We start from the raw sequence: 25,143 nt of genomic DNA, 5'->3' as shown, positions 1-25,143 counted from the left end.
GTCAGCCCAAGCCTCCAGTGCAGATCTGGCTGCTAACAATGGTGGGAGTACACATGGGTGAGTGAGGATGAGGTGGGACTGCTCATTGGTATTTTCACTGTTGTATCTTGCAGATGTGCTCTGAGATGCCAGAAGCAGGCTTGAAAATTGATTTCCCTGCGTGTGGTGCTTGCAGCGTGTACGGCAGCCATGCTCAGCCACGTGACAAAACACCTTTCTTGAGTTCCTTTGCCTGGCTCTCCATGCATCTCTTTTTTCTAATTTTACACTTGGGTCTTCTACATCCTTGGAGAAGAGGAAATCACCAAAAGTAAGACCAAAGAACAGCAAGTACTTAAATCATTTCACTTGTATTTAAACCTCTGAGCTCCCTAGCACTGCAGAGAAAACGACATTGTGGGGAAGGAGATTTGTTCACAAAGAAAAGCATTTTGGATTTAGTTACCTAGCTCAGTCTGGAGACATGGCATGAAACTGTAGGAGTTCATTTTTGCATTCTTAAAGGCAGTTTTCTTTTTTCTTGCAACACATTTATGTCCTAGCCAGCAATGTTAAACACCTTCCAAGTACATGAGAATCTTGTTAACATTTTCTTTCTGGTTTGTTTTTATTACTTACATCGATTATAGAGAGGATGCACAAACAGTCAGGTTACCAGAACGTGCTACAATCTTCTCTAAGCACATGGTTAATGTTTCCTTTAGAAATGTTGCAGCATAATTTATCTTCAGGCTACGCAAGTTCAGCTGTGCAGCACACCTCACTAAACACACCTAGCCTGTCACTGGAACCCAGAAATCTGTTAGTAACTCAGATTAGACCCTCCTGTGAGGGTCTGAATGCAGCCAGGTGACTCCTCCACGAGCAGTACCAGGAGTTGCAGCTTTCCTGGCACAGCTGGCAGCCCTGCTGCAGGGACCCCTGGCTGATATTGGAGCCTTCAACAAGCAAAGCAAGAACTTGAGATGCTTGTAGGCAGCTTGGGTAACAACATCAAAAAACATACACCTGAACAAATAATCCCAGTCCTGTTCAAAGACAAATTACACTATATGGTTTAGTTTTTGCAACATAACCCAGGGGGACATCCATACATTATTCTTCAGTGGTGGGGTAGAAAGTGGGTTTAGGAGGTGTTACTTACTTGCAAGTCCTTTTTCAGTAAATTGTGTTTCCTGCCAGAATGGAGTGATGTGCAAGGTTTAGGTCTGTGGTGCCGCTATAAACCAGCATGGTGCCCTCTCTTCGCACAGGCCCTTGCACCTGAGTGGATTTCCTCATGTGGCAGGGCACAGAGACCTCTTTCTTTTGTTTCACTAGGGTGAAAGTAAGAAATTATCTCTACATAACTTTTTTTTCCTATGCCTGATATCACCCTTTCCATCCTTCTGTCTGGCCTCAAATTCCCTAAAAACATCAATTCTGGCATTCTTTATTGGCTTTCTGAGCTTCCTGCAGCTTTCCCAAAAGCACAAGGCTGAGGTGAGATCCTCACTGTTGGGTGGTAGCAGGACCCTCTGTTCCAAAGAACATCTCTTTTGTCTCAGAAGGCTGTTATTTCATGAAATGAGAAATTTAATTCTTGACCTGATCTGAAAAAAGTAGCAATTATCCTGTCTGTATTTATGTGAAGAGGGGAGGTTTTTTAGTTCCTGTCTCCCTCCCTTGTCAGAAACCTGCACTGTTATGGAAGCTTACAGAAGGAACCCTTGCAAACCTTTTAGGAGACTGGTTAAGGAAAGACCCACCACATGTAGATCTTTACATTCTTATATCTGTTTTTTCTGCTTTTTTTTTGTTTTGTTTTGTTTCAGCTCCTGCCAATGTGCAAGAGGAAAAAGCATGTTCAGGTGGAGAAAATACCATAGTTCCTAATGTCAGAGTGCTGCATGGGTAAATGAAAAGAATGCACGTTCCTGATTCCACTCCCAAAACCAAACCCCTCAGGGAAATCCTTGAACTTCTCTCCACCTAAGACCCCAGCTGAGTTTCCTTCTTACCTTCTCCCCATATTCACACATCCCCATGGTGGGATCTGAGTGTGGAAAGAGCAGAGGTAGGTATGGACAGTGGATGTAACTCTGCACGTTTCCTTTGGGCTCTCAGCCGTGTTTGCCAACATTGTTGCATTTTGTGTTTATAGCACGGCAAAGATTTTCTTGCTCATTTAATTTTCTCTTCCCATGCTGCAAGGCTTAGTTCATTAGCTTAAAAGACTGTCACGCTTCTGGAGAGCAGAATATATTTGGCAGGAGTGGATAGTAATTATCTAAAAATTCAATCAAGCCATTTTTTTGATTGATTTTTGGGATGAGATATATAGGCGTCAGTGGAATTAATTGCATCATAGTATTTTTTTAATTTGTGTTTTAAGCATCAGATTGCCCCACCACTCCCAGTTTCTTTGGTACATTTATTTTTTCCTCTCACCAACTATATACAAAGTCTCTTGTAGGAAAATGCTCTGACTGGATTAATCTTTTCTTTTATTAAATATGTCTTCCACTTCCAGTGATATTAATATTGTAGCACCCATGTAGCTGAAAAGAATTTTTACAGAAGGATAATTTTCAGTCTTAAAAATGCCACTGGCCAAGCAAGTAGACTTTCTTGAAACCTTAAGAAGGTACATGAACATAAAATAACACTGATTCTGACTGATGACCATTTCTTAAGGAATTTGTTTTCATGATATGAACTTAAGGTATAAGGCTTTAGGAAGTATTTTAAGTAGCAGTGAAAACAAGAAATATGAGACCTAAATTACAAAGGCACAATGGTATTATGACAGTAATGCTAAAGCTGCTGTTATCAGACACTGCTTGCTGGTGGACCTTGATGAGAAAACATTGCTCAGAAAAATGCCCCATCAGTGTTGAGATACCATCACATCCCCTGCTCCAGGGCTGAGCCAAAAAAAGCCTGTTCAGATCTGCATCTCTTACTACATTTTCAGCTGTGATGGATTAGGAAGTAATGAAGAGGATTTCTCAGAGACTGATTTGTTATTAACCTGGTTGTGCATTTTTTTCTGTATCAGTTGCACAGACTGATTTGTAAGAGAATAAGACTGAAAATTCATGTGGAGGAAAGCAACAAAGCCAGCAGCAAAAACGCCAAGAAAGCTTTGAACTGCTTGTGTCAACTTCTTCCCTCCTGAATTCTCCTGAGGACCTCTGCAGTCTGAAAGGTCTGATGCATTGGGAACATGACACCTTTTAAGAGGCACAGGAATCCAGTGTGAAGACTGTTTTTGGTACAATTGAAGGTGACAGAGTTTGGGGGTGGAGAGGGGAGTGGGGTTATGTGTGTGTAAATCAGGAGTTGATACTGGAGATTGGTATATCCCCTTTTTCTAACAGTAGAGGAATTTTTCTTATGGTTTGTTTTACTAAAATAATTTGGTCTTCTCAAGAGTATCTGACAGAGGAATCTGGAAAAAAAGTGGTGCTAAAACCAACCTGCATTTACTCCACAGCTGAACTTTTTAAGTGCTGTTTTCCCACTGCTTTAATGGATCTTACTTCCCTGTAAGCAGAATGGGTTTTCAGGGTGTGGAGCACTGTTGCAGTGTATAATAAGGGAACTGAGTGGTGTGAACCCTTTGGGACTTATTTCTTTAATACCTGGAGCAACTCTATTGCCAGTAGGTCTTGCAAGTACACAGGGCACTGTAGTGACTGCTGCACCTGCAGTTACGAGTTGGTAACCCCAAAGGCATCTCCTTCCTTATCCTTGTGAGGCAGAATGTTGTTGAACAAATTAGGACCAAGTTTGTTAAATATCAACCACACATCACTTGGGATGTGGCTGTTTAAATACTGTCTGGTTTACCCTTTATTTTCTGCTATGCTATTTTATAATGTAGAAAAATATTTAATATAAATTGTAATTTCTATTCCAATCACCTTGTGTTATCTTATAAAGCCATAATTTAAAAGGCAGTTTCTGCGAGAGCCATTTGTGCCAAGATCCTGTGTCCTGCTCCTACTTCACCAAGAGAAAAATTATTGGTCTTGTCCCTTCAGATTCAAGAACCTTTTTCAGAGAATGTGGACTCTGCTGGATTTTGGTATCTTCATCTTCTCATTTATCCTGATTTTGTAGCAGCTGAAAAACTGTCCCAGTCATAATTTCATAAGCCATGTGTTCAAGGCTATAAAGGAAAACAGGAACAGTTTGCATGGATTTTCATTCCAGGTTTGTATAAGGGTAAATGGGCACTGGCATTTTCATTCATTTGCAGTTCTAAAGTTCAGACCAAGATCAGCAAACCCGAGGCTTACCAATAACTGAGGTGCTAATGGAACAAGAGAGAAGGAGAAAGTAGGGGTAAGAATTAAACTGAGTTTCACTTTAAATCATGTGCAATTGCAAAACCAGAATCCAAGCTGTTGTCTAAGAAACTGCCAGTGCTCCTGGAGTCATGTGGAGGGTCTGTATGTAAAGGATTGTTTCCTTTCAATGGGATTTACAGTTTGTAGACAAGAGCTATGTTGTGTATTGTATGGCCAGAGCTATGTCCATTTCAATTATTACAGTTAAAATCTGCTGGAAACACAGATCTTGCTGCTCATGTGATCACTGAGCCACGGCCAGCTGCAGGGCTGCAGGCAGCACTGAACAGGAAGGACAAGTGGAGTCCCTTGCTCCCGGGGCAGTAATGCAGTGAAAATCCGAGCTGCTGCTGTACTGTTGGAAGCGTGGCTGAGCCAGGGTTCAGCACTGCTGCCGGCTGGGGCTGCTGCTGAGCTGTCCCCTCCTTGCTGCAGCCAGGGCAGCGCTGCGGCCCTGGGGACAGACACTGCACAGGCTGGGCCCTCCCCGAGCCACGGGGGCGTCCTCTGGATCTGCTGCCCTGTGCCCCTGGCACCCCCACGCTGCTTGCACAGGTAAGCGCGTTCCAGCGAGGAGCAGCAGCACCAGGGGCTTTGCCCTCTGCAGGCAGCTGCCTTTGCCAGCGGTGTGGAACAGCTCCTTCACAGCTGAGCTGCGGCTCCTCACCCTCAGGTAAATTAGCAAATGTTTAAGGATCTGTGCTAGAGCTTAAGTGTGTTTTGTGCTGCTAAAAGCGGCACTTCAGTGCTGCAAGGTGGTTCGAGTAGCGGGTCAAAGGTTGCCACTACAGTCAGCAGGAGTCTCTTTGCATGGCACGTAAGAGTATTTTTGACAGGTTTCTTTTTTTTTTTACAAGCATTTGCTTTTTATTATTTTCACCAAAATAAAGCATATAGCATACAGCATTTTCACACATTTAGGAGATAAATAAGTGTATCTTGAATTCTTTAATACCATGATAACATATGTAATACAAAGTTATTTCTTCATTGATTTTAATTTAAATACAGCTCGTTTGCCTTTTTTTAAAAAACAAACTTTTATTGTGTTACCATACATTTCCCCTGTTAACTTACAGATGTTTAAATAACAACTGGGAAAATACAGTGATGTGTATTGCTAGAGATAAAAAGTTGCTCTATTAGGATGAAACCTGTATATCAAGTTACCAACCTGTAAATTAAAAAAACCAACACATTAAACGAATGCTGTCACTTGAACTGATAAAGAAAACCTTAGGAGAATAACAAATACTTCACCTCCAATTTGATTGTAGAATAATAAGAAAATAATCCAGTTTTTGTATTTTCACACTGATCGGTATGCATGTTAATTTATCTTCTACTTGTTTGCAATTATAAATAAATAGAGGTAAAAAGACAAAATCTCGTACTGCCCTTCCCTTGAATTTACCAGCTACAGTAGATGCATATTTTAAGATCATAAATACATTCCCATTCAACTTAATCAAATCCCATAGGCCTAACTTCATGTGCTCAGTTTCATGCTGCATAGCTGAGAAAGGAACAAATCTGGTGGCACTTGGTATCTTTAATGGCACTTCTTTCAGCAAAGGATAGGATGCATTTGTGTCACTAGCCAGGGCTACCCTTCAAACCAGTCCCTCATAACTGGCTTGAAAAATACATGGAACACTAAGTAAAGCAGCAACTCCTGTGCTGTGTGCCAAGCTCTAGCTAATGGTGCAAGGATCATCGTGGCTGGATTTCATTTCCCCTTCCAGCAGCAAAGTGATCACAGCCTTGCTCAAGTAGCTGCACGTTCCCTTTTTTCCAAGCGGGTGGGTGTTGTAGAATGCAGTCATGTCACTCTGCAGAGAGAACAGAGGCTGCCATGAGTGTGAATGTGGAAAGCAGCCACACGCAGGGAAACAAGAACATCAGATATGTTAAAAATGCAAATGTGGTTTTTGGACTCTAAAACTAGAGAATAATTCTGCTCAATTTTCAGAAATCTCCCATATGTACTTACCTGCATCTATTTCCTCACTGAGTTTTCCAGGACTGCACAGACCACCTTCTTAACATTTTTTAAAATGTCATAGCTGTCAGAGAACAACTGCTCTCCTAAAACATGCAGCTGTGTGGTAGAATGGTGAGCCAGGGCCTTGGGTGTACACGAGGTGTAAACTGACTGAAGATTTATTCAGAAGGAAAAACTCCAAGATCCAAACCACGGGTAGCACATGAACTCATTCATTAATCAGATCACTAAAATAGGTGTCCTTCACTGAACACCTGTTTATCCCAGTTAGTGACATTAAAACACCTGCTTACTCTCAAATTATGTATTAGCTGCTCTAAAAAAGGTTTAATGCCTTAATTCAGGAAATTGGTTGCTTTTATTAAACCAAGGGCAGAGATTGTGTGGAGAAAATAATAAGACTTCTGTAGTTTTAGGGTGTGTCTGAAGTTACTAGAATAAATACTTTTTATAAATACTTTTGATATTTATTACATGTTAACAGGGAATCAACTGAGTTCAAAATATTTGCAAGCCCATTTAATGGAAGACCATAGTTCAGACAAGTCAGGAGTTTTTAGCAGTGTTAGGAGACCTGGAGACAGAGCACCCTAAGAACAATCCCAGACAGGGTTACAGTTACTGCCAGCAGGCATCCACCTGGGAATATGGGAGAGCCAGGTTCCAGAAAATGTTAATGCAAGGAGCTGAATTTCCAACAGCAATCTTAAATACAAGTCAGAACTCTAAATTGAGGGCTTTTTCTAAGAGACAAAAAGGCATTATTCTAAGTAGGTCTGGGCTTGGAGAAAAAAAATCCATCACTTCAATAGAGGCTAGGGCATGGCCAGTAAAACTGGGGTGTGCATGGAATTCCCTTTCTGTTTGCAGCCATTGGGGATTTGCAGCTTGTCACAAAAGTCAGTAGCAAATTCCAGGTGCTGTGTGGAGCTGGCACTTGAGAGCCATTTGCGTGGATGATGGTTTTGCTATGGCCACAGAGTCACTACCCTCCAACATGGACCAAAAGGATCATAATTTCCAGGAAATTGTGTTCTTTTCTAAACAAAGGTATTGTGCAAATTGCCACATTGCTGGGGCTGGGTACCTGGCTTGCTTTCAAATCTTAGTACAAAAAATCAGTGGCACAAGAGTGAACATTGAAACATTTGGAAGAGTTCTTAAGCAGCACATCCTTCCTCATCTTTTAAAGGAACTAAAAATTCAGCAAGACGAAGGGCTGCTGCATGTCAATGTTAGGAATCAATATATCCTTCAGAGCTAGCACAGATAACTTCAAATATATTGTCCCCAATAAAATGCCAGCTGGAGCGAGGAGGAGCAGCCTCAGTAGCTCTGGGACTTGTCCCACTGTTTTACTCTTATCTCCTCCTTCAACCGGGCCAATAAACCTGGCTTTATTACGGAATTTCAGAGCTTTGAGACACCAAAACTTGCAGTGAGACTGTTCAGAGATCTTTAAAGCATAAAACCTATAATTCTAGTGAAGAAAATATTAAAAGCATTTATTCCTTTATTTGAATTTTAGCCAAACTTTTAGCCAGTTCATGAATGCAAATCTAACAGAAAAATCAGTAACTGAGAACAGTTCTGTGTCTCAAGTTCCCACTTTAATACTGTCAATATGAATTCTTTGGTTATTTAAGTTTTCTTAGTCTCTGTGTTCATAAAGTCTTAAGTTCACAGTTCCTCACTGAACGTTAACTCTTCTCTGTTCTAGTGCCCCTCCTTAATGAATTCTTTCCCCTTTAAGAAGAACTTTTCCAGCTCACTGAGAGTCCCATTTCAGAGCCATGGAACACAGAGTATTCTCCTTACTGTAACATTTTGAATTTACAACTCAGCAATAAAGTGCACCTCTTTCATCTCTGCTTAGAGGCTCTTTGCAGACCTAGGCAGCACTTGGGTGTATTAATTTCTTATTTGTGTTCCATTCTGAACTTCTGTCAATTGCTTTTTGCTCTGAACTGTACAGAATTAACATTTAGAAGTAACTTCAGTAAGAACGGTAAATTTGGTAAGACAGCAATATTTTACTCACTTGATTTTCAGCTCCCTTTGGACTGCTGTGATCTTTCTGGAAGTCATGAAATGCTTCTTGCACCACCTTGTCCAAGTCCACTTTGTCCTGGAACTCTAGCTCAGGATTTCTCTCCAAAATAACAGATATAACCATCAGCAACTAGAAGGCAGAAAAAGATTGTAAGACTTTAAATTTCACTCTCTAAAATTTAGGTTACATAATAGCACTGCTAGTAATTGCATATGCCTCTTTCAAGCAGGAAGCCATTTAATAATGGCACAGGTAATAGTGCAGATAATAGAATCCTGACTTTGATAAAAGAATCACTGGAAAAGCAGGCTTTTATGAAAGGTTACAGTTGCTGCTGACTGCCTAGGTAAGGGTGTGGTGTAAATGATTGACATTAACATCCAACTTGGCTGGGAGCCAGGGAAGTTATTTTCCATTTTATTCAGTTCACTGTGTGGCTGCACAAATGCTGTGGAGAGAGTGAAAGGCAGCAAACACTGAATCTCAGCATTTGGTGTTCTGAGGCATAATCACAGATGCTGAAATTCTGTTGTGATGAAGTTTATCAAAACCAAAGAGAACAGTCAGCAGTAAAGCCTCAGTTCATCAGAGCTGACGTTACTTACATCTGAAACGGGTTGCAAATAGGGAGCTGGAACATGATGAGTGTCCTGCTGTAACATCTGCAAGCAAGCAGTGGAGTCTGCACTGGTCACCTTGGCTTTGGGAATTTTGTTATCTGTCAGCAAAAACTGGGGGTGCTCCAGCAACCAGCCTGAGCTGTGAGCCAGAATTTGGAGGGGTTGGATGTTCCTGGGGAGGAGCACTCTCAGCACCAGGGGCACTGCCTTGGGGACTAGCAGTGAATGCTGCTGACAGCACAGATGCCAGCTACCAACAGTGCAGCTGCTCCTCAGCTGGTCTAAAAGCAAACCTTGTGTGCAGTGGGGGGAAGGATTTAAACGGCCCCTTGCTTTCCTGTGAGGATGAGGAACACAAGGAAATGGGAGGTGGCTGATTCAGTAGTGTAAAGCTGCTCACTAGGCAGCCTCAGCAAAAAGGGAAAGAAGAATTGTTCAGAGGGCAAGCTGGTTATTTCAGAGCAGTTTTCCTTAGATCTAGGAAATTGTTAGGAAAAGGCATGGGCTAAGGACTTGAAGGAAAGCTACACTGGAACGATTAGATTTTTCCCTCCTCTGACCTAACTGTATTGCTAGTGTCATTAATATTTGCTGAAGGGGAAGAACGTCATGAACTCACTCTGTTCTGAACATGTAACAGGAACCTGTTTAATCATGAAAATCTATGGGGAAACCTCTGAAGCAAGTGTTTATATGGAAAATGCTATTTCTTCAAATACTTGAGTCTAGGTTCTTTTTTTGTTTTAGGCTGTAACATACTAATGCACGCTATAAAATGTCATGAGTTACTGGCCACAGACCTCCACGATGATCTGCCTGTATTGTGGCTGGTCGATGTTTTGCAGCATATCTTCAACTAGGAGGGAAAAATTCATTTCGTACATCGTCATATCCGATAAGGTTGGTTGCTGAAAAACAAATCATACTTTTATTAAAAGACCACATGCATTAAATCAAACCCACCCCCAGGCAGAGCCTACTTGCTTGCTGAACAAATAATATTCAACTAAGAAATAATAACCTTTTTGTAGCATCAAAAAGGGAACAGATTTCAGAGTTCATGACTTGCAAAGAATCTTCTACACTTACAGTTTTATAAATGTGCTTTATTAGAAATTATTTGCTTTTATTATATGCTAATTGTATTTTACTCCAAATGAAGTAGAAAACTTGAATTTTTTTTTCCCAATTAACAAGTTACTCCTAAGAAAAACATGATGGCATAAAATAGCCATCAATGATAAGGTATTTCACCATTACTGGTCAGGTGGAACCTGAGCCTGTCTGTGGGATTACCTGGGGCAGGAATCTGCCTGCCACGATGAGGCCGTTGGGGGTTCTCTCCAGGATCTGCCACACGCGGTCGTAGAAGCCCGCAGGAGTTCTGTTCAGGGAGCCATCCAGCTGCCTCCTGTTCAGCCAGCTCCTGTGGGCACAGGACAGGAGGGGACAGCCTCAGCACAGCTGGCACTGCACAGCCCCGGGAGCCTGGCGGGTGAGCAGCGGGCCCGCGGGCTCCTCTGCTGCACACACAGCCCAGGCTGTGCTCTCTGCTGAGGGGCGCCTGAAGCAAGCACAGGGCTCAGCATGCACGGTGTCACCCCTGGGTGTCTGTGCTTTAGGAACTGCAGAAGAAGGAGCAACTGTGAAACCCACCCAGTGCAGGCCAGTAACAGATCAAATTCATCAGGTCTAATCATACAAGAAAAATGCATTTCAGCAGAATTGTTGAAGGCAGGGGTTTTTCCTGATGGTCTGTAGAAAACAAGTGGCCTGCAAATTTCCAAAATTCAACAGAAGGTTTTGTAAAACTAAGGCTTGAAGCAAACTGAGTCACATTCTTCATGAATCACAAATCCTGTTTGCCTTCACAAGTATACTGGCTTTTTTGTTTTTTACTTAAAGCCATCGAGTATGGAATTTAATTTTCCTATTTTTTCTTCTCAGTGTTACTATAGGAATGGGACTTTAGCCAAAATGTTTAAAACACCAGCAGTGGAACGTGAAGAAGTGGCATCCGTGGGTATGAATTAATTGGTGAATTCACAAGACAATCTAAGTTTTGTGTGGCTGTCCTGAATGTATTTGATAGAGAAGACTTCCTCAAGTTACTTAATCCTCAGCTGCTTTTTGAATTTTAAGAAGAAAAATCAACACACACATTATTTTTTAGAAAAACGACAATTAAATAAATTACTGCTTTGCAACTTGCCTCATGTCTTTCTGTATTTTTAAGACCTGGTTCTGGTAGGCTGCTTGATAAGAAAAAAGGAAATTCCCTGGTCAACTTGAACAATGTTGTTTTGCAGACCTTTTGCAGCCTGGCTCAAATTAATGCAGCACTAATAAGTTTGGTGGTTTAGTTTTTGCTCCATATGTATTGGTAGATTAACATGACATGCTTACAATAAAAACACTTGTCTATAAAATGACCTGTTCCTGCAGACACCAGTGTGTCTGCTAAATTGCTAAAATATCTTGCATCAAAAAACCCTTACTCTTGAATAGTGGAGAAATGGTGAGAATTCCTTCTGAGACACAACCAGTAAAGAAAACACCAATTCTGACAACTGCATGCATGGTTTTACACTTAAGTTTCTTAGTATAGCTCAGTCCCAGCTACACCACAAGACAAAGAGAGGGTTGGTTTGGGTTTTTTCTGTGGTTGGTTGTTTTTTATTTGGTTGGTTGGTTTTTGTTTTTTTTTTTTGAAAGACTAAAAGGGGAAAAATTATCACTTAGGTGGTGCATTTTCTGAACAGGTTTGAGCTCTAGGGAACTGGGATACACTTTCTGAGGACAAAGGAGATGTTTAAAGGTAACCCTGTAAAGCCAGGGCTAAGCCAGCATGCAATGTGGGCTCTTTTCCAGTATAACTGTATTGGCATAAACATGGCAAGGGTAAGAAAAAATTTCTTATAAATCACTTCTCAATTAAACACTAAACTACCATAAAGTCGTGTCTACTATGGCAGTTTCATCTTAATCTCTGTACAGCTCTGTCCTTGGATTAGGATAAGAAAACTCCCATAAAAGCAAAAAGACCAGTGGTGTGGTGAAAATTGGTTGTTTTCTTAATACAAAAAAAGAAGTATTTGAACATGTCAAAAGTGCTCTGACCCACCTCCATTAATAGGGGCAGGAGGAGAGTCTTGCACACTGAATAAACCTAAATAAAGGTGAGTTCCAGAACGATTTGGACCCATAAAAGAACAATGCTCCATTTAAAAAGAGTTTGCTGCAATCTTGTGACCTACATAAATAGATTCAAAAGTGTAATCTGTGGAGTCTGTCACAAAAATGCAAAAACGTCTTCTGTGAAAACTTGGAGAGAGGTTAGTGGTGGAGAGACTGTTAGGGAGGTAAATAAACCATTAGCCCTTTCTGTATGACAAATTAATTGACAGTGAGCTATGATATCACATTACCAGAGATTTTTTTTTTCTAAAAACATCACAAGATTAGGAAAAGCTGTCCTCAAAAAGAAAAAAAAATAAGAAAAGGAGGAGGAAAAAAAAAAAAGGAGTATTCTGTATTTCCTGTCAGGAAGAAAACTTTTAAAAACAAGTCACTAATGGGCAAGGAAGAACGAGTTAGCAATACTGTACAGGAAGAAGTTAGAAAAGAAGTTGGAAGATTGAATGTTTTGAAGGATATGCTGGTGAGTTTTTATACTCAAAAAAGAAACCTCATCCTCAGAAACTCACCCCAAGTGCCCTTCAGTGACCTACCCATGGTGTGTTACAGGCTTCAAAAGCAGCAGCTGCTGTGGCAACACAGGTAGGATCTCTGACAAAAGGTGGTGCTTGAATTCCTGACTGAGATTGACCGAATGCTTCCTAAGGAGCATTAATGTTGAATGGGAAATGCTGCTGAGGGGTTGTTCTGCTGTGGTTCCACAGCACAATGCCAGCACCAGCGTGAGCAGAGACAGCAGCTGAACAGCAAGGACTGAGCAGCACAGCCAAGGCTCTGAAAGGCATCTGGGGGACATAGGACAGAGCCAGTGGGACTGAGAGGTGAGGCAGTGACTGGAGCTCTCTTCTCAGGGATTATAGACTGGGGAGAAACACAGGTGTGTTTTGAATGAAGCAGGAACATGAACAGCAGGATGTGTGGTGTAATTCCTCTTTGTTGAGAGGAAAAGCCCAGCACCCATTCAGTCAAGGACTATGGAAATTTCAGCAATATTATGTGCCAAAGTTTAACTTAACCAGGAGTAAAACCAAGGGGAAGAGTTTTGACTTCACTCTTTCCAATAAAGTTAAGTGGAAATATTGCAATTTTAACTTTTGTCTTGCATACTTGGTATGACAATGAATGTTCTTTTTGGCAGCTGGTTACAGCTTGGAGAAAAGATTCCAAGTTTCAGGCAGTACGACTATCTTTTAAGAATTCTAGAGAACATCTGCTCTTACTCATATAATAACCTAGAAGAAAGCACTGAACAGCAGATAAACTGTTCCTACAAGTCACTTAAGTGGAGGTATTGGGTAATTTTTGGCTTCTTTCCCCACATCAAAGAGTGTAACAGTTCATATTATAGCAGACAGATCTCTTTTCTGTGGCAGTAAAGAGATTTCCACAAAGATAAAGCTGAAAAGGGAATATGCAATAGAAAAGAAACAATTCTATAACCTGGGCCCAGGTGAAAGAATGAAAAAGTGCATTTTTGCTATCTTCCCTTAAAAAATTACAGAACTGATTACAGATGCCTGGTGATTTCAGGTGCACACAAAGCAGTTCAGGAATGCAATGTACTTGAACATTTCTGAATGAAATCAGGAGCCCCAGCCCTCGTTACCTGCCCGGCTGCTGAGGCTGCAGAATGTCCAGCAGGAGCTGCTTCACCTCACTGGGGGACATCTGGTACAAGTCCTTGGCTGGCATATCCCCAGCACGGATCTTCAGTTCGTACTTCATAGCATGGATAATCCATCTACACAAGGGGAGGAATAGATTTAGTAATTACATACAAAGTTTCCAAATAGGAAAAATTAGTCTAATAAAACAGCTCATAAGAATTCCACACAATCCTGCTATTTGGCTGTCAGGACTTGCAAAAGATATCAGACAAACACTCTCCTACTCTTCCTGTTTGGAACACGATACAAGCTGAAAGGGATAATGCAATTAAGAAATGTGTATGTGTTGTGGACCGTGTTTTCCATGGAGAAGATTGATTGGATTACATTCCCTATATTCCATGTTCATTAAGACCAACATTTACCTGCCTTTTGATGTTAAAATTCCTACTCAGAATTATGCTCTGCCTATATATGCATTCTGCTGATGAGTTTTAAAAAGCCATAAAATTTACAATATTTTACATTTACAAAGACTTCAGGGCTTATTTCTAGTTTTAGCCTTTGAAATTCATTTCTGCAGTCTATCACACTTTCTTTTTCTGCTCCTTTTTGAAAAAAAATTCGATTCAATAAAAATATAGCAACAGTGAAGATTTTTAGCCTGAGGTATCAGAGGGGCAGAACTTGGCAAAGTGTTGAAGGAAAATGCTGAGTTTTATTGTGCACATTATGTAAAACCAGTGCTTCTGCCTCTGATGCAATATCCAAGATGAAATAAGGTACAGGTACATCAGAAGCCAGATAAGCACAGAACTCAGCCTCTTGCCCTCTACACTGGTTCTGTTCAAGTAGGCATTACTAACAAAAGGAAACTGAGCTAGTTTTTCCTCAAATAGTCCATAACACCTGATCAAGGCTTGGGTACATCAGAGCCTTTCTGTGTTTATCTGAAAATGCAGAGAGAGATTTAAGCTGTCATCTCCACAGCCAGATTCCGTGGTCTAACAAGGTGCAGAATGTTTCTGCTTATGTAAGTCAAGTCACACTCCTTTCTAGGGAGTTCTTAGTAACGACACAGAATTTGGAGATGCCTGGCCAGCTGATTCAGTGCTGCTTCACATCTGAGGTTTCCAGGACCATGCACTGGAGGTACAAGATACCAGGGAGTATTGGGGTCCATGACATTAGCAGAACATGCTACTTTCATTTCATTAACAGCTGATGAGTCCTTCTCTTGTTACTAAGATTAACAACTGGCTCAGGAATTCTTTCCCCCCTCATGCCTCAGATGTGTGTGTGTGAGTCCCTCGCTGGTATTTTCTCTTTGCAGTGGCCTGCAAGCCACGCCAAAGTCAAGGGTGGACCTTCTGCTGAGCTCTTCACTGATAAGAGGTGAATTCAAGTCAGTTGGCTGGGAGTTTTTACAGTAATAGGGCTGTCAGAAACTTGATCTATTTCAACATGAAACCCCGAAAACAAATCAATAACAAGACACTAAATCAAATCATTATCAAACTGGAACGGCATTTCTGTGAGAAGGTTAATTTTGCTCACTGGAGTGGGTGATAACACTGAAATAAAGGAAATTGAATCTCTAGCATTAACCTTGGGAGAAAGAAAAAAAATTGCAAAAAGGATTAGCTACAGAGAATAAGGAAGGGGAGGAAAGAGGAGTAACATGGATCTGTGGAGGGGACAGAAAAGCATTTCAGTGCAAAAGGATACTTCCAGTTAAATGTAACACAGGCAATTTTTTTTTATGATGACTGGAATGTACTGCTAAAGAAGAAATATGAATCTTGTATGCTAGAAAGAAGGCTGCTGGTATCTACCTCCAGTGCTGAAATGCTGTATTTTTCTCTACGGAAAAAAATATGGAAGATGAAACACTTAAGTTCTGATTCTAAAGCGTGCTCACTGATTCAGTAAATCTCAGTCAGTAGCACCTGGCCTCTTCAAAGAAGTGCTTATTCAAATGCATGTCTCTTCCTAAATGTGAAAAAAAAATTGACTTCTGTGGGTAGCAAAGTAAATGCAGATACCATGGGATGTGACAACACTCCAGCACAGCCTACTTGTAGGTCACCTTGTCAAAGAACGGAAGAGAACAGGTGGGAGGTAAACGATGTTTTAACCTTGATTCAAGTTTGTGCTTCTCTGCAGTCTACATTTCCCTGCAATCCCAGAGGTACTTTACTGACCCAATCCGTATCTTCAGCATTCCACTGAAGAGTTCTGGGGAATTGGAGATGATCCAGCCAATATGGATGACCAGTTCCTGCTGCACCACGGCTTCCCTTTCATCTTGCAGTCGGCATTTATCATAGATCATGTCCTTTATCACTGCGGGTGATAAGGGGTTAGAAATAACTGCTTCCTCCTGGCCAAAAGCTCCCAGCGTCACCTGTGGCACAGGGAAAACAGTTCAGAGGATAGGGACAGCAAAAAAGGCACCGCAAAGCAATTCAGAAACTAAACTGCACTAACTTTGCTTTGCTTGTTAAAAACTTCACAGTACAAGGGTAATTTTACGTCAATGGCTGATGCTTGTTAATACTGTTAATTGGATGCTACTGAAGTAATAAACTTCACTAACAACCACAGTGAATATGGAACCTATTTTTCCGAATTAAAATAAAAATACAAGATCACTTTGGTTATAATCAGGATTGTGCATAAGGTTTAGACAGTTATATGATTTCATACATTTCAGCTGTGGAACTCAATTAAAATTCAGAATTAAATTTATAGTTTTGTTTTCTTATTTCTACTAGCATGCTAAAAGTTACAGCCTTAATTTTAAGAAAATACATTGCTGGCACCAGATTGTTTAACCACAAAAAAGGAATTTTATTAAAATTCTGTTTTGTTTTTCATCTACTGTCAGTAAGACAGCAACACTAGTTTTTTCTGCTATAATGAAGATCAAGGAAGGGATGTTAGGTTAAAAAGTTGCCAATAGCCTCAAATTATGCTGCATGCAGGTGTGGCCTTCTCTACAGCTGAGGAGCGCCAGAAGCACAAACCCAGACCTCAGTCTGGAGTAAGACAACAACATTGCATGTAAGCAGGTATACACATACATATATTTAATACAAAAATACAGAAATATTCAATTTGTATTATTTAGAAACAACTATTCATGAATTTAATTAAAATTATTGTGCTGGAGAAGAAAAACGATGTTCTCCTTAGGAAAGGAAAAAACGTGATTAAACTTTCTTTGAAACAGAAAACCCTGACAGACCTTTTGCTCAGCTGCCACCCACGTGTTGTATTATGCTCAAACACACAGAGAATGATTACATTTTCATTAAAGAAGTCTTTCAAAAGATGCCTTAATACTTCACCCCATCTACTTTTGTCAAGTAAGATGGCACATAGATAAAATCACAGAAAGGTTTGGGTGGGAAGGGACCTTAAAGATCATCTCATTACAACGTTCCTGCTCCAAATCCCGTCCAACCTGAACACTGCCAGGGATGGGGCAGCCACAGCTTCTCTAGGCAGCCTGTGCCAGGCTCTCCTCACTCTCACAGGGAAGAGTTTCTTCCTACGATCTAATCTAAACCTGCCCTATTTCATTTTGAAGCGATTCCCTCTTGACCTGTCTCTACAGGTCCTTGTCAAAAGTCCCTCTCCAGCTCTACTGGAGCCCCTTTAGGCACTGGAAGGGTTTCCAAAGTCTCCCCAGAGACCTTAAACCCAAGGAGTTTCAGAAATCATGCCCTTTCCTGTCTTCCATAAATGCTGAACTGTCTTTTCAGTCTTATTCTTTCATTAATTAAAATTATTATTCAATTCCAAATACAATTATTAAACATATCTTAATTTTCTCTTCTTTGGTAAGGTTTTTTTAAGCCATTGCATACTTTTAAAAGAAGCATCAGAGGCCTTGAAAATGAACAAGCCATTTGTTTAGTTTCTGTTATCATTCCTTAATGCAGTTCTGAGGAGCAAAGACTTACCTGCTTGCCCTGAACTAAAACATTAGTAATAGATGGTGCAAGGCTGTCCACTAGTTTACCTAAAAGACTCGCTGCGAAGCGCACAACAGACCTGAGGGCAGAAAACAGAGCAATCCCACTACATATCACATGCTAGTTTAATGAATTCAGATAGAAAGCTGAAGTCTGCCACAGCAGAATCTCAAAATTAACTCAGTGAATACATACATTATTTACAAAGTGGAATTTGGATCAGATTTTATGCAATCTTCTGTAGGTTCTCATTTTTTAGTTCAGATATAGGTTAATGGATCAAAAATATATTTAATTAGAACTCATTAAACTACCAGTTCCATAAAAAGCTTCTTGTTCTCTTCTCGACACCATCTTAAACAAAGGCAGGTAAGAAATGTCAGCTCCTCTTTTAGGACATTTTCATCATTTTGCAAGATAACTTTGGTAATTTTTAAATCTATTTAAGGAAGAGTCAGAAAGACTTTGCAAGAGAAAGTATAACACATAACACCAAAGCCTTGCTGCGTGTTCCATGCTGAGGTAATATTTTGCAAGTGCAGCATGAAAAGAAGAGACTTGTGTCACCTGCCAGGTTAAAAACAAGCCGTAACTTCTAAGAGCCACGTTTTTCCGTGTATGCAGTAGATGGTTAAAGATAGGAATACATTTAATAATAATTTCCTGACAAAATATAGGCCTAACAGAACTGTAATTGAGTTTTTCTAGCATAGGTTTTGAGACTACTAAGAATCATTTATTCACAGAGATGAGGAGTAAGCTGTAATATTCTAAGGTGTTAGTAAAAAACTCAAAACAGTTGATGTTGATTCCTGTGAAAACTGCTACACACTCCTCAAGATCAAGAGCAAAGCATTTCAAAAATGCATTAGCTGATACTATCAAAATGCAAATAAGCAAAAAAAAAAAGTATCTCACAGAGCTGCACTTCAGATTTCTGGGCACTTTACCTGTTTCCCATGTACCAGTAAAGTAGTAATATGTGGGGTAATAGAAGAAGAAAATTTCTGTGCAAATGCAGCACTGTAGCGCAACACCAACCTATATGTGTGTCACATGGCAATCAGGGAAGAGAAATGAAAAACAGTTTACATATTTTGTTCCTAAAAATACTTCTGATTTTTATTAATTACAAAAAATACCACCAAGGTATTTTGGGTCTACCTCATTATTGGCAAAGGCCCATTTAACTGTACGTAGAGACAAAACCAAAAAACATATTTATATTTACTGACCTGGTAGGAATAGTTACAGAGTGAGAGAACAGAGTTCAGGACAGGCTTGACTTTGATAAAAAGAAATTAAACTTCTACTGAGCTTCAGGGCAAAGAAATTAATAAACAACATGTAAATATCAACCTACTTGCTGAAACCTTTTAAAGTTATTGTGTCAAAGTCAGGCTAAAAGCAAATTACTTCAGGGCAATAAATCTGAGTTAGTGCATCGGCTCAAATGATTTATATCTTATCACCAGCCTTCCCACACAGAGCTATTGACAATATTTTATCATGCCCTGTAAGAAATAAGAATATTAACATTCTTCTCACAGTATTTCAATGTAATGAGGCCTGTGTATTGGCAATAGCACTCAGTGCACAACCAGCCTATTGCTTTTGTATTTTAAAAGAAAACAGTAAGAAACTGCTGCTCAATTTTTTTAAGCCTATTAAACCAGACCTTCAGCTGCCATACACCAATTCAACTGTCAGGAAATCTGCCATTTTCCCCCCTTAAAGTGTGTGAGAATCCAGCCTTACTTTCTATAAAAAACATTAGGAAAACAAAACTGGTGTAAGGCAGAAGGAACATGATATTTGTATACAAACCAGAGCTTTCTGCTGCCAGCTCGTCTGTAGATTCTTTCAATGTGCTCAGCAACAGTACCTAAAGGGATTGAACAAAGAAAAGAAAAACAAAACACAAGCAAAAAAAGATGCACAGGTTTTCATTTAACAGTAATAAGGCAAGTTTGATGAGACCAGTTAATTCTGAGGCTGCTTTAGTAAAGCACTTATCTATTATGCTCTACATCTAAAATTCAGATGCAATCAAGTCCCCTGTTTCCCAGTGTATGTTGCTATGAGAAAGCCAAACCAGATTTCAGCTGAATTTGCTGTGTATGCTGTAGACACACCTATAATATCACCTGTTCTTACAATATATTGGGGAAAATTAATCTACGTAGAGATTTGGCCTATAAAGGTACACCCCATCATAAGGTACATCCTCACACTGCAGAACCTAAAGTTCTTCAGCCTCTGCTTTTAGATCTGTTTTACTGATGGGGTGAATATTAGCGTCAGTCTCAGTGGTCTCCATGCAGAGAACTCTTAGTCAGTGACTCAGACCATTCAACACAAGGTGCATGTTAAAAAGGTTTCCATCCCCCACCATTTCATATGGGATGGCACCGAGGGGTCTGTACCAGTCAGCTCTGAACACTCAGAAGCACAGTTGCACTTTTTTGGTGCAGCGTTTTTAAGCTCATCATCATGATCCAGTGGTTGTAAGTGGTAACACTGCTTGCTTACAGAGGTTAGGGAATCTGCCCTGAGCTGGTTCTAGAGCAAAGAACACAACCTACAAAGGACTCGAGAAAGCTCCTGAGGCTCCCAAAGCCTCACAACACTACAGGTAACTGCTGGAAAAGGCCACTTCAGAGCCTACATGGCCTCATGTGCAGACTGAGTGTGTTTTAGTCCATTTGAAGTGGCTTTCCAGTCCTGTGGGCAATTTTGGGCACCATAACAGAACTAAGATAGAAAGATATTAGAAAGTATCCAAAGGAAGCACAGGAAGATGGTGAAGGATTTAGCAGGGAAGCCACATGAGGAGTGGCTGAGGTGACTTGGCTTGTTGAGCCCAGAGGAGACTGAGGAGAGAGCTGGGGTCTGCAACATCCTCACCAGGGGCAGCAGAGGGGCAGGGCCAGATCTCCTCACTCTGGTGACCATTGACAGGACTCAAGGAAATGGCTGGAGCTGAGGCAGGGCAGGTTTAGGTGGGATATCAGGAAAAGGTTCCTCACCAAAGGGTGGCTGGGCACTGACCAGGCTCCCCAGGGCAGGGGGCACAGCACCAGCCTGACAGAGCTCAGGAAGCTCTCAGGCACGTGGGGGGATTGCTGGGGTGTGCTGTGAAGGATGATGATCCTTGTGAGTCCCTTCCAACTGAGAATATCCTATAGATTCTATGATCTTTTTCACATAGCAATACAGATAGAATGTATTTTTATGTCAATATGCCAGCTCTTCTCCACACAAAGCAGCCATCTCATACCAAAATTAAGAAGCAGGGCTCTGTAACATGAGGTGGGAAGTCCCACTGCTTGATGAGTAACTAAGAGTATATTTGATTTGAATAGCCTTCTTTGTTCTGAGTAGTCATGTATAGAAAAGCAACTAAAAAGCAATCTTTGGGAAAAAAGCCAAAACACCAAGCTTTGCAGCACAAAATTCCAAAGCCTCAGTAACCTTCTGAGAATTATATTACAGGAATTTAGACCCTCTGCTCTAAAACAAAGCCATAATACAAAACCAGAGCTTCACAGATACACTGAACTGAAGTGAGATTACATCAAAAGCAGAATAAAAATTCAGTATAAAGCCTCATAGTTCAGACTGTTACAGACATTTAGACTTGTCTTTTGTTTCTGTTTTCTTTGTAAGGTCAAATCCTGTATTTTTTTCTAATCCATGCATTCAGAATTACAACCAGATACAGCACTGGCCTACAAACAAGCTAAAAGCATTCATATATCCAGCAGCTCATTCCCCACCACACCATCAATTTGCATCTCCTATTTAATGCAGAAATTGCTCTAAATGGCAGAGAAAAGAGCTCCACAACTGCTGGCATGCACAGCTATTATTCATGTTCATTGCAATTAAACACACAGCTGCTTCCTCAGAACAGTCACATGGAAGAAGCTCTTACCTTCCTTGGTGATGAAATTCGGCCCTTCCCTTTTAAGCAATATACTTGAGAGTAACACTTGACTTGCCAGGCAGTTGCAGTCCTTAAATAAAAAACAGCAACAACAGAATCATAAATAGCCATCAGATTGTCACTGAAGGTAAGCCAGAAGAGCTATGAAAAATTTCAGGTGAAACCAAAGGGCTTTTTCTTCTTTTCAATTTAAGGAAAAGTATAATTATTTTATTTTCAAGGGAATTTTACAACTATTTTCATACTCTTTGTATGCTGTATCCTTGTCACTGCTGGTTGCAGAGGCTTCTCTGTGGATCATATTAAGCTGTAATAATTTGACCTTGGAAAAGTTTCCTGATTTTTCATTCTCAGCTCCTTTAATTTACAACAGAAATGCTTGTAATGAAATAGGGAACCAAGTAGAACACTTGGTGTGTTTGTACCAACACTAGATCCAGAACAGTTACTGGTAGTTTTCCTCTAGGTACAGGAAACAAATGGCAGATTGGAACTATCCCTTGATGGCTTTAAGAAGTTCCCAATCCACCCAAGTGAACACCCACTGCTCAAGTCTTTTGCCTTGCAGTTTGTCAATACAATATCTGTTCTTAGGACGCATGGCAAATGGATCCCCTCCCAGAGGGTCACTCGGCACCAAGGACGATTGGGGCAGCTGGGAGAAATGAGAGCCAACAGTGACATGTGAAAGGCCAGGAAGCTCTGTGATGAGATAAAGAGGAGGATTCCCTGAGTATGGAGAGGAATATCAGATATTTCAAGTGCCCCAACACTGATCATGCTGATCTAAGTAGGCTCCTGGTAAAAAGAGTATCAGCACAGAATTTCTTATTTCTTGAGAATAAAGTTACACTGTATTTTTAGCAAGTTTTCTTACATTAAGTTTCTGCAGGATCTCATATGTTGACTTGTTTTTCCAGTCATTAATATTTACATCTGGTTGCTGCTCAAGTTCAGAAGCATTGGGAGTACTAGATTGTCTCTTGACTTTTGAATGTTTTGGAAGATCCAGCTCCTCCAAACTCTTAAATACAGGAGCCCTGAAAAGTAAGTATTTAATTTCGTCATGGTTCAGAAAACATGTTAATAATCACATAATCATCACTACTATGTACACATAGCCTTACTCTTCTGCTTCAGTGATGCTTAGGAAGTCAAGTTGTTCAACAACTGCTCCAGATATTAATGTCTGCAATGAAAAATTGAAAACAAATTTTAAAATTGATCCATAACTATACAGCTGTCTTTTAATCTCAGTATGTTGCTGGTGGTTTCCATTGAGAAAGTACGTTTTTTTATCTACAGTTCCAAGTATTTTACGCTTTCAGAGTATTTTTGCTCTTTAATGAGGAAAAAGACAGCTTAAGGCAGCAGAAGTCCCTTGGGACTGCTCTCTCCTTTTTGTTGGTGTTCCATTGTTCTTTTGCCCTGTCCAGCTTCACCAAGCACTGCCCACGCCCCAAAGCCAGGGCTGATGAAAACACTGAGACTGAGGATTTGCATTCCTCAGAGTCCTGCACAGTCTCCATGTTCTGGAGCCCAAAGCTCATTATTCCAGGGATGGCTGAGGGTCAGGAAGTTTTCCTGCCAGCCTCACTGATGTTTCAGGCAAACACTACAAAGAGCATTCCCACTCTATACTCATTCCCTAATCCAAGCATGCCTGGCCTAAGTTAGCACATCAAATGCAGCTCACAAATACTTCCATCTCAAAAGATTACATAGCTGAAACTCAGTGCTGCATTTATCTGATGTAGTCCTTACAATTCATTCACTCTGAATTTATAGGAATTCCCCATTTATCTACTGCCAGAGGAAATGTATTGTACTACAGCATTTTTAGGACTGCTTTTGATGGTTCTCATTAGCTAAATAGAACTGAGTGTATTTTGTGAATTTTTATATTCCATTTTCATTGTACATGAGTTGCAGTAAAACACTGATCTGTTACACTGTGAGATGACAGAATATAAAAACGCTGCTTTGCTTTTATTACTGGTGCCATTCATTCTTTGCCTTGCACATCTGCTTGAACACATGATGACAATGAAGGTAAAAATCAGAAAAGAGCTACAAAACTTCTGAGCATAGAAAATTTTAAATTAAATCAGATTTGGTATACTTTACAGGAGAAAAAGAGCATTCACCCAATTAGAGGCACACATTCTCTCTTAGGCATGTTTAACGTGTGCACCTAAATGAAGCAGCTGAATGCAACTGACAAAGATCAATATTTATATTTTGTTGGAATAAATTAATTATTCAAGAAAACACCAAGGAATTAGACGTGTCCCTTGTTCTCTTCCCAAATCCTCCCCTATAATGAAACAAGCCTGTTGATAAAATGTGCCAACTGTGCAGTAAGACAGAGATTCCAGCTCAGCTGCTGCAGCAGCACAGAGTGTCCCAGCAGGAAAGGCACCCACCACCATCTCCACTGGCCTTCAAGTCAGACAAACATTTGTTCGTAGTCTTCCCATGTGCTCTTTTTAATGGCTAACAAATAAAGCAAAGACCAGTGGCTGTCACCATCTTAAACTCTTTTAAACAACTCCTTACTTTTTATATTGGAAAAACAATCTTTCCAGAAGGTCAGTGAGTATGGAAGGCAAAGTTTACTCCCCAATGGCTGTCCAGTGTAGCACTTAGAGTAAGGACACAGGTAGATGGAGAACTTTCTTGTCTGATAAATCTTTCTTGCAAGGCAAGAAAGTCATTGCAGTTAAATTACAAAACAAACAAACAAAAAATCAACAAACAAATCAAACCATAACAACAACAACAACCCTGTAGCTAAATGAAAGGTTTTTAATGGGCAGTAATAGCATTTGCTATAGGAAGAGTCAGCGGTACCAGGAGAGACTCCATGGCCTGCATGTGAGCAGGAGAAATACATAAATACTTAAAGATTCCAAGAATATCTGAAACCATCAGAGCTAGAAGCATTTCCTTTCCCAATGACCCAGCTCTTCTACAAATTAATGATCTTCTAGGGAACAAGAAGTCATTACTCTGTCTTTAGTCTTCTCTCTTACAAAGAAAGTAAAGTTCAATAGGTGTAAACTAAGATTAACTACCACACAGGAGTATGTAAAATCAGCACCTGTCTTGGTAATTTTCACATTTTAATGAAGTAATGTTCCTGTTTTAAGATTCATTCAAACAGTAAAGATGTTAAAACTAGATCTTAGTTCTTGTAAGAATTTTAATATATGTGAAGCACCTTTTTCCCCCTCTGTGATTACCTAATCAAAAGAAATCCCTCAGTGCTTGACACCGTGGCTTTATCCTTTGGTAGTAATTTCACAAGATTGCCTAACAAAAAAACAACCCTTTCCCTTCTGAAAATCCTCTGTGAAGATTATGACTTTCAAAAGACTCATCAAAAGGA

At 40.3% G+C, this 25,143-nt stretch overlaps 1 protein-coding gene and 1 long non-coding RNA gene across 9 annotated transcripts in view; one reads left to right on the top strand and one right to left on the bottom strand.

Annotated features, from left to right (window-relative positions):
* Positions 1-126: 126 nt before the first annotated feature.
* LOC119705660 lies at positions 127-5,045 on the top strand. Its single transcript, XR_005258284.1, has 3 exons — positions 127-310; positions 1,815-2,056; positions 3,041-5,045. It is a non-coding gene; the product is annotated as an uncharacterized LOC119705660 (long non-coding RNA).
* Positions 5,046-5,183: 138 nt separating this feature from the next.
* The window catches only part of PHKB (phosphorylase kinase regulatory subunit beta), a 70,518-nt gene continuing 50,558 nt past the window's right edge, over positions 5,184-25,143 (bottom strand). For 5 of the 8 annotated variants that reach the window (XM_038148323.1, XM_038148328.1, XM_038148322.1 and 2 more), the window contains 11 exons: positions 22,880-22,941; positions 22,630-22,792; positions 21,741-21,822; positions 19,631-19,688; positions 18,754-18,844; positions 16,025-16,227; positions 13,820-13,954; positions 10,312-10,441; positions 9,816-9,923; positions 8,384-8,524; positions 5,184-6,169 (listed from right to left, as the gene is read on the bottom strand). In XM_038148323.1, the coding sequence (XP_038004251.1) occupies positions 6,032-6,169; positions 8,384-8,524; positions 9,816-9,923; positions 10,312-10,441; positions 13,820-13,954; positions 16,025-16,227; positions 18,754-18,844; positions 19,631-19,688; positions 21,741-21,822; positions 22,630-22,792; positions 22,880-22,941 (1,311 nt within the window). In that variant the 3' untranslated portion in view covers positions 5,184-6,031. Of the gene's footprint in view, positions 6,170-8,383; positions 8,525-9,815; positions 9,924-10,311; positions 10,442-13,819; positions 13,955-16,024; positions 16,228-17,791; positions 17,883-18,753; positions 18,845-19,630; positions 19,689-21,740; positions 21,823-22,629; positions 22,793-22,879; positions 22,942-25,143 lie in introns of all 8 variants that reach the window. The other 3 variants (XM_038148325.1, XM_038148330.1, XM_038148326.1) reach the window with 1 other exon arrangement.

This window comes from Motacilla alba, chromosome 11 (assembly GCF_015832195.1).
Source record: "Motacilla alba alba isolate MOTALB_02 chromosome 11, Motacilla_alba_V1.0_pri, whole genome shotgun sequence".
Lineage (NCBI taxonomy): Eukaryota > Metazoa > Chordata > Aves > Passeriformes > Motacillidae > Motacilla > Motacilla alba.
The sequence above is the reverse complement of the archived record's forward strand: the minus strand, read 5'-3'. Positions and strand labels throughout refer to the sequence as shown.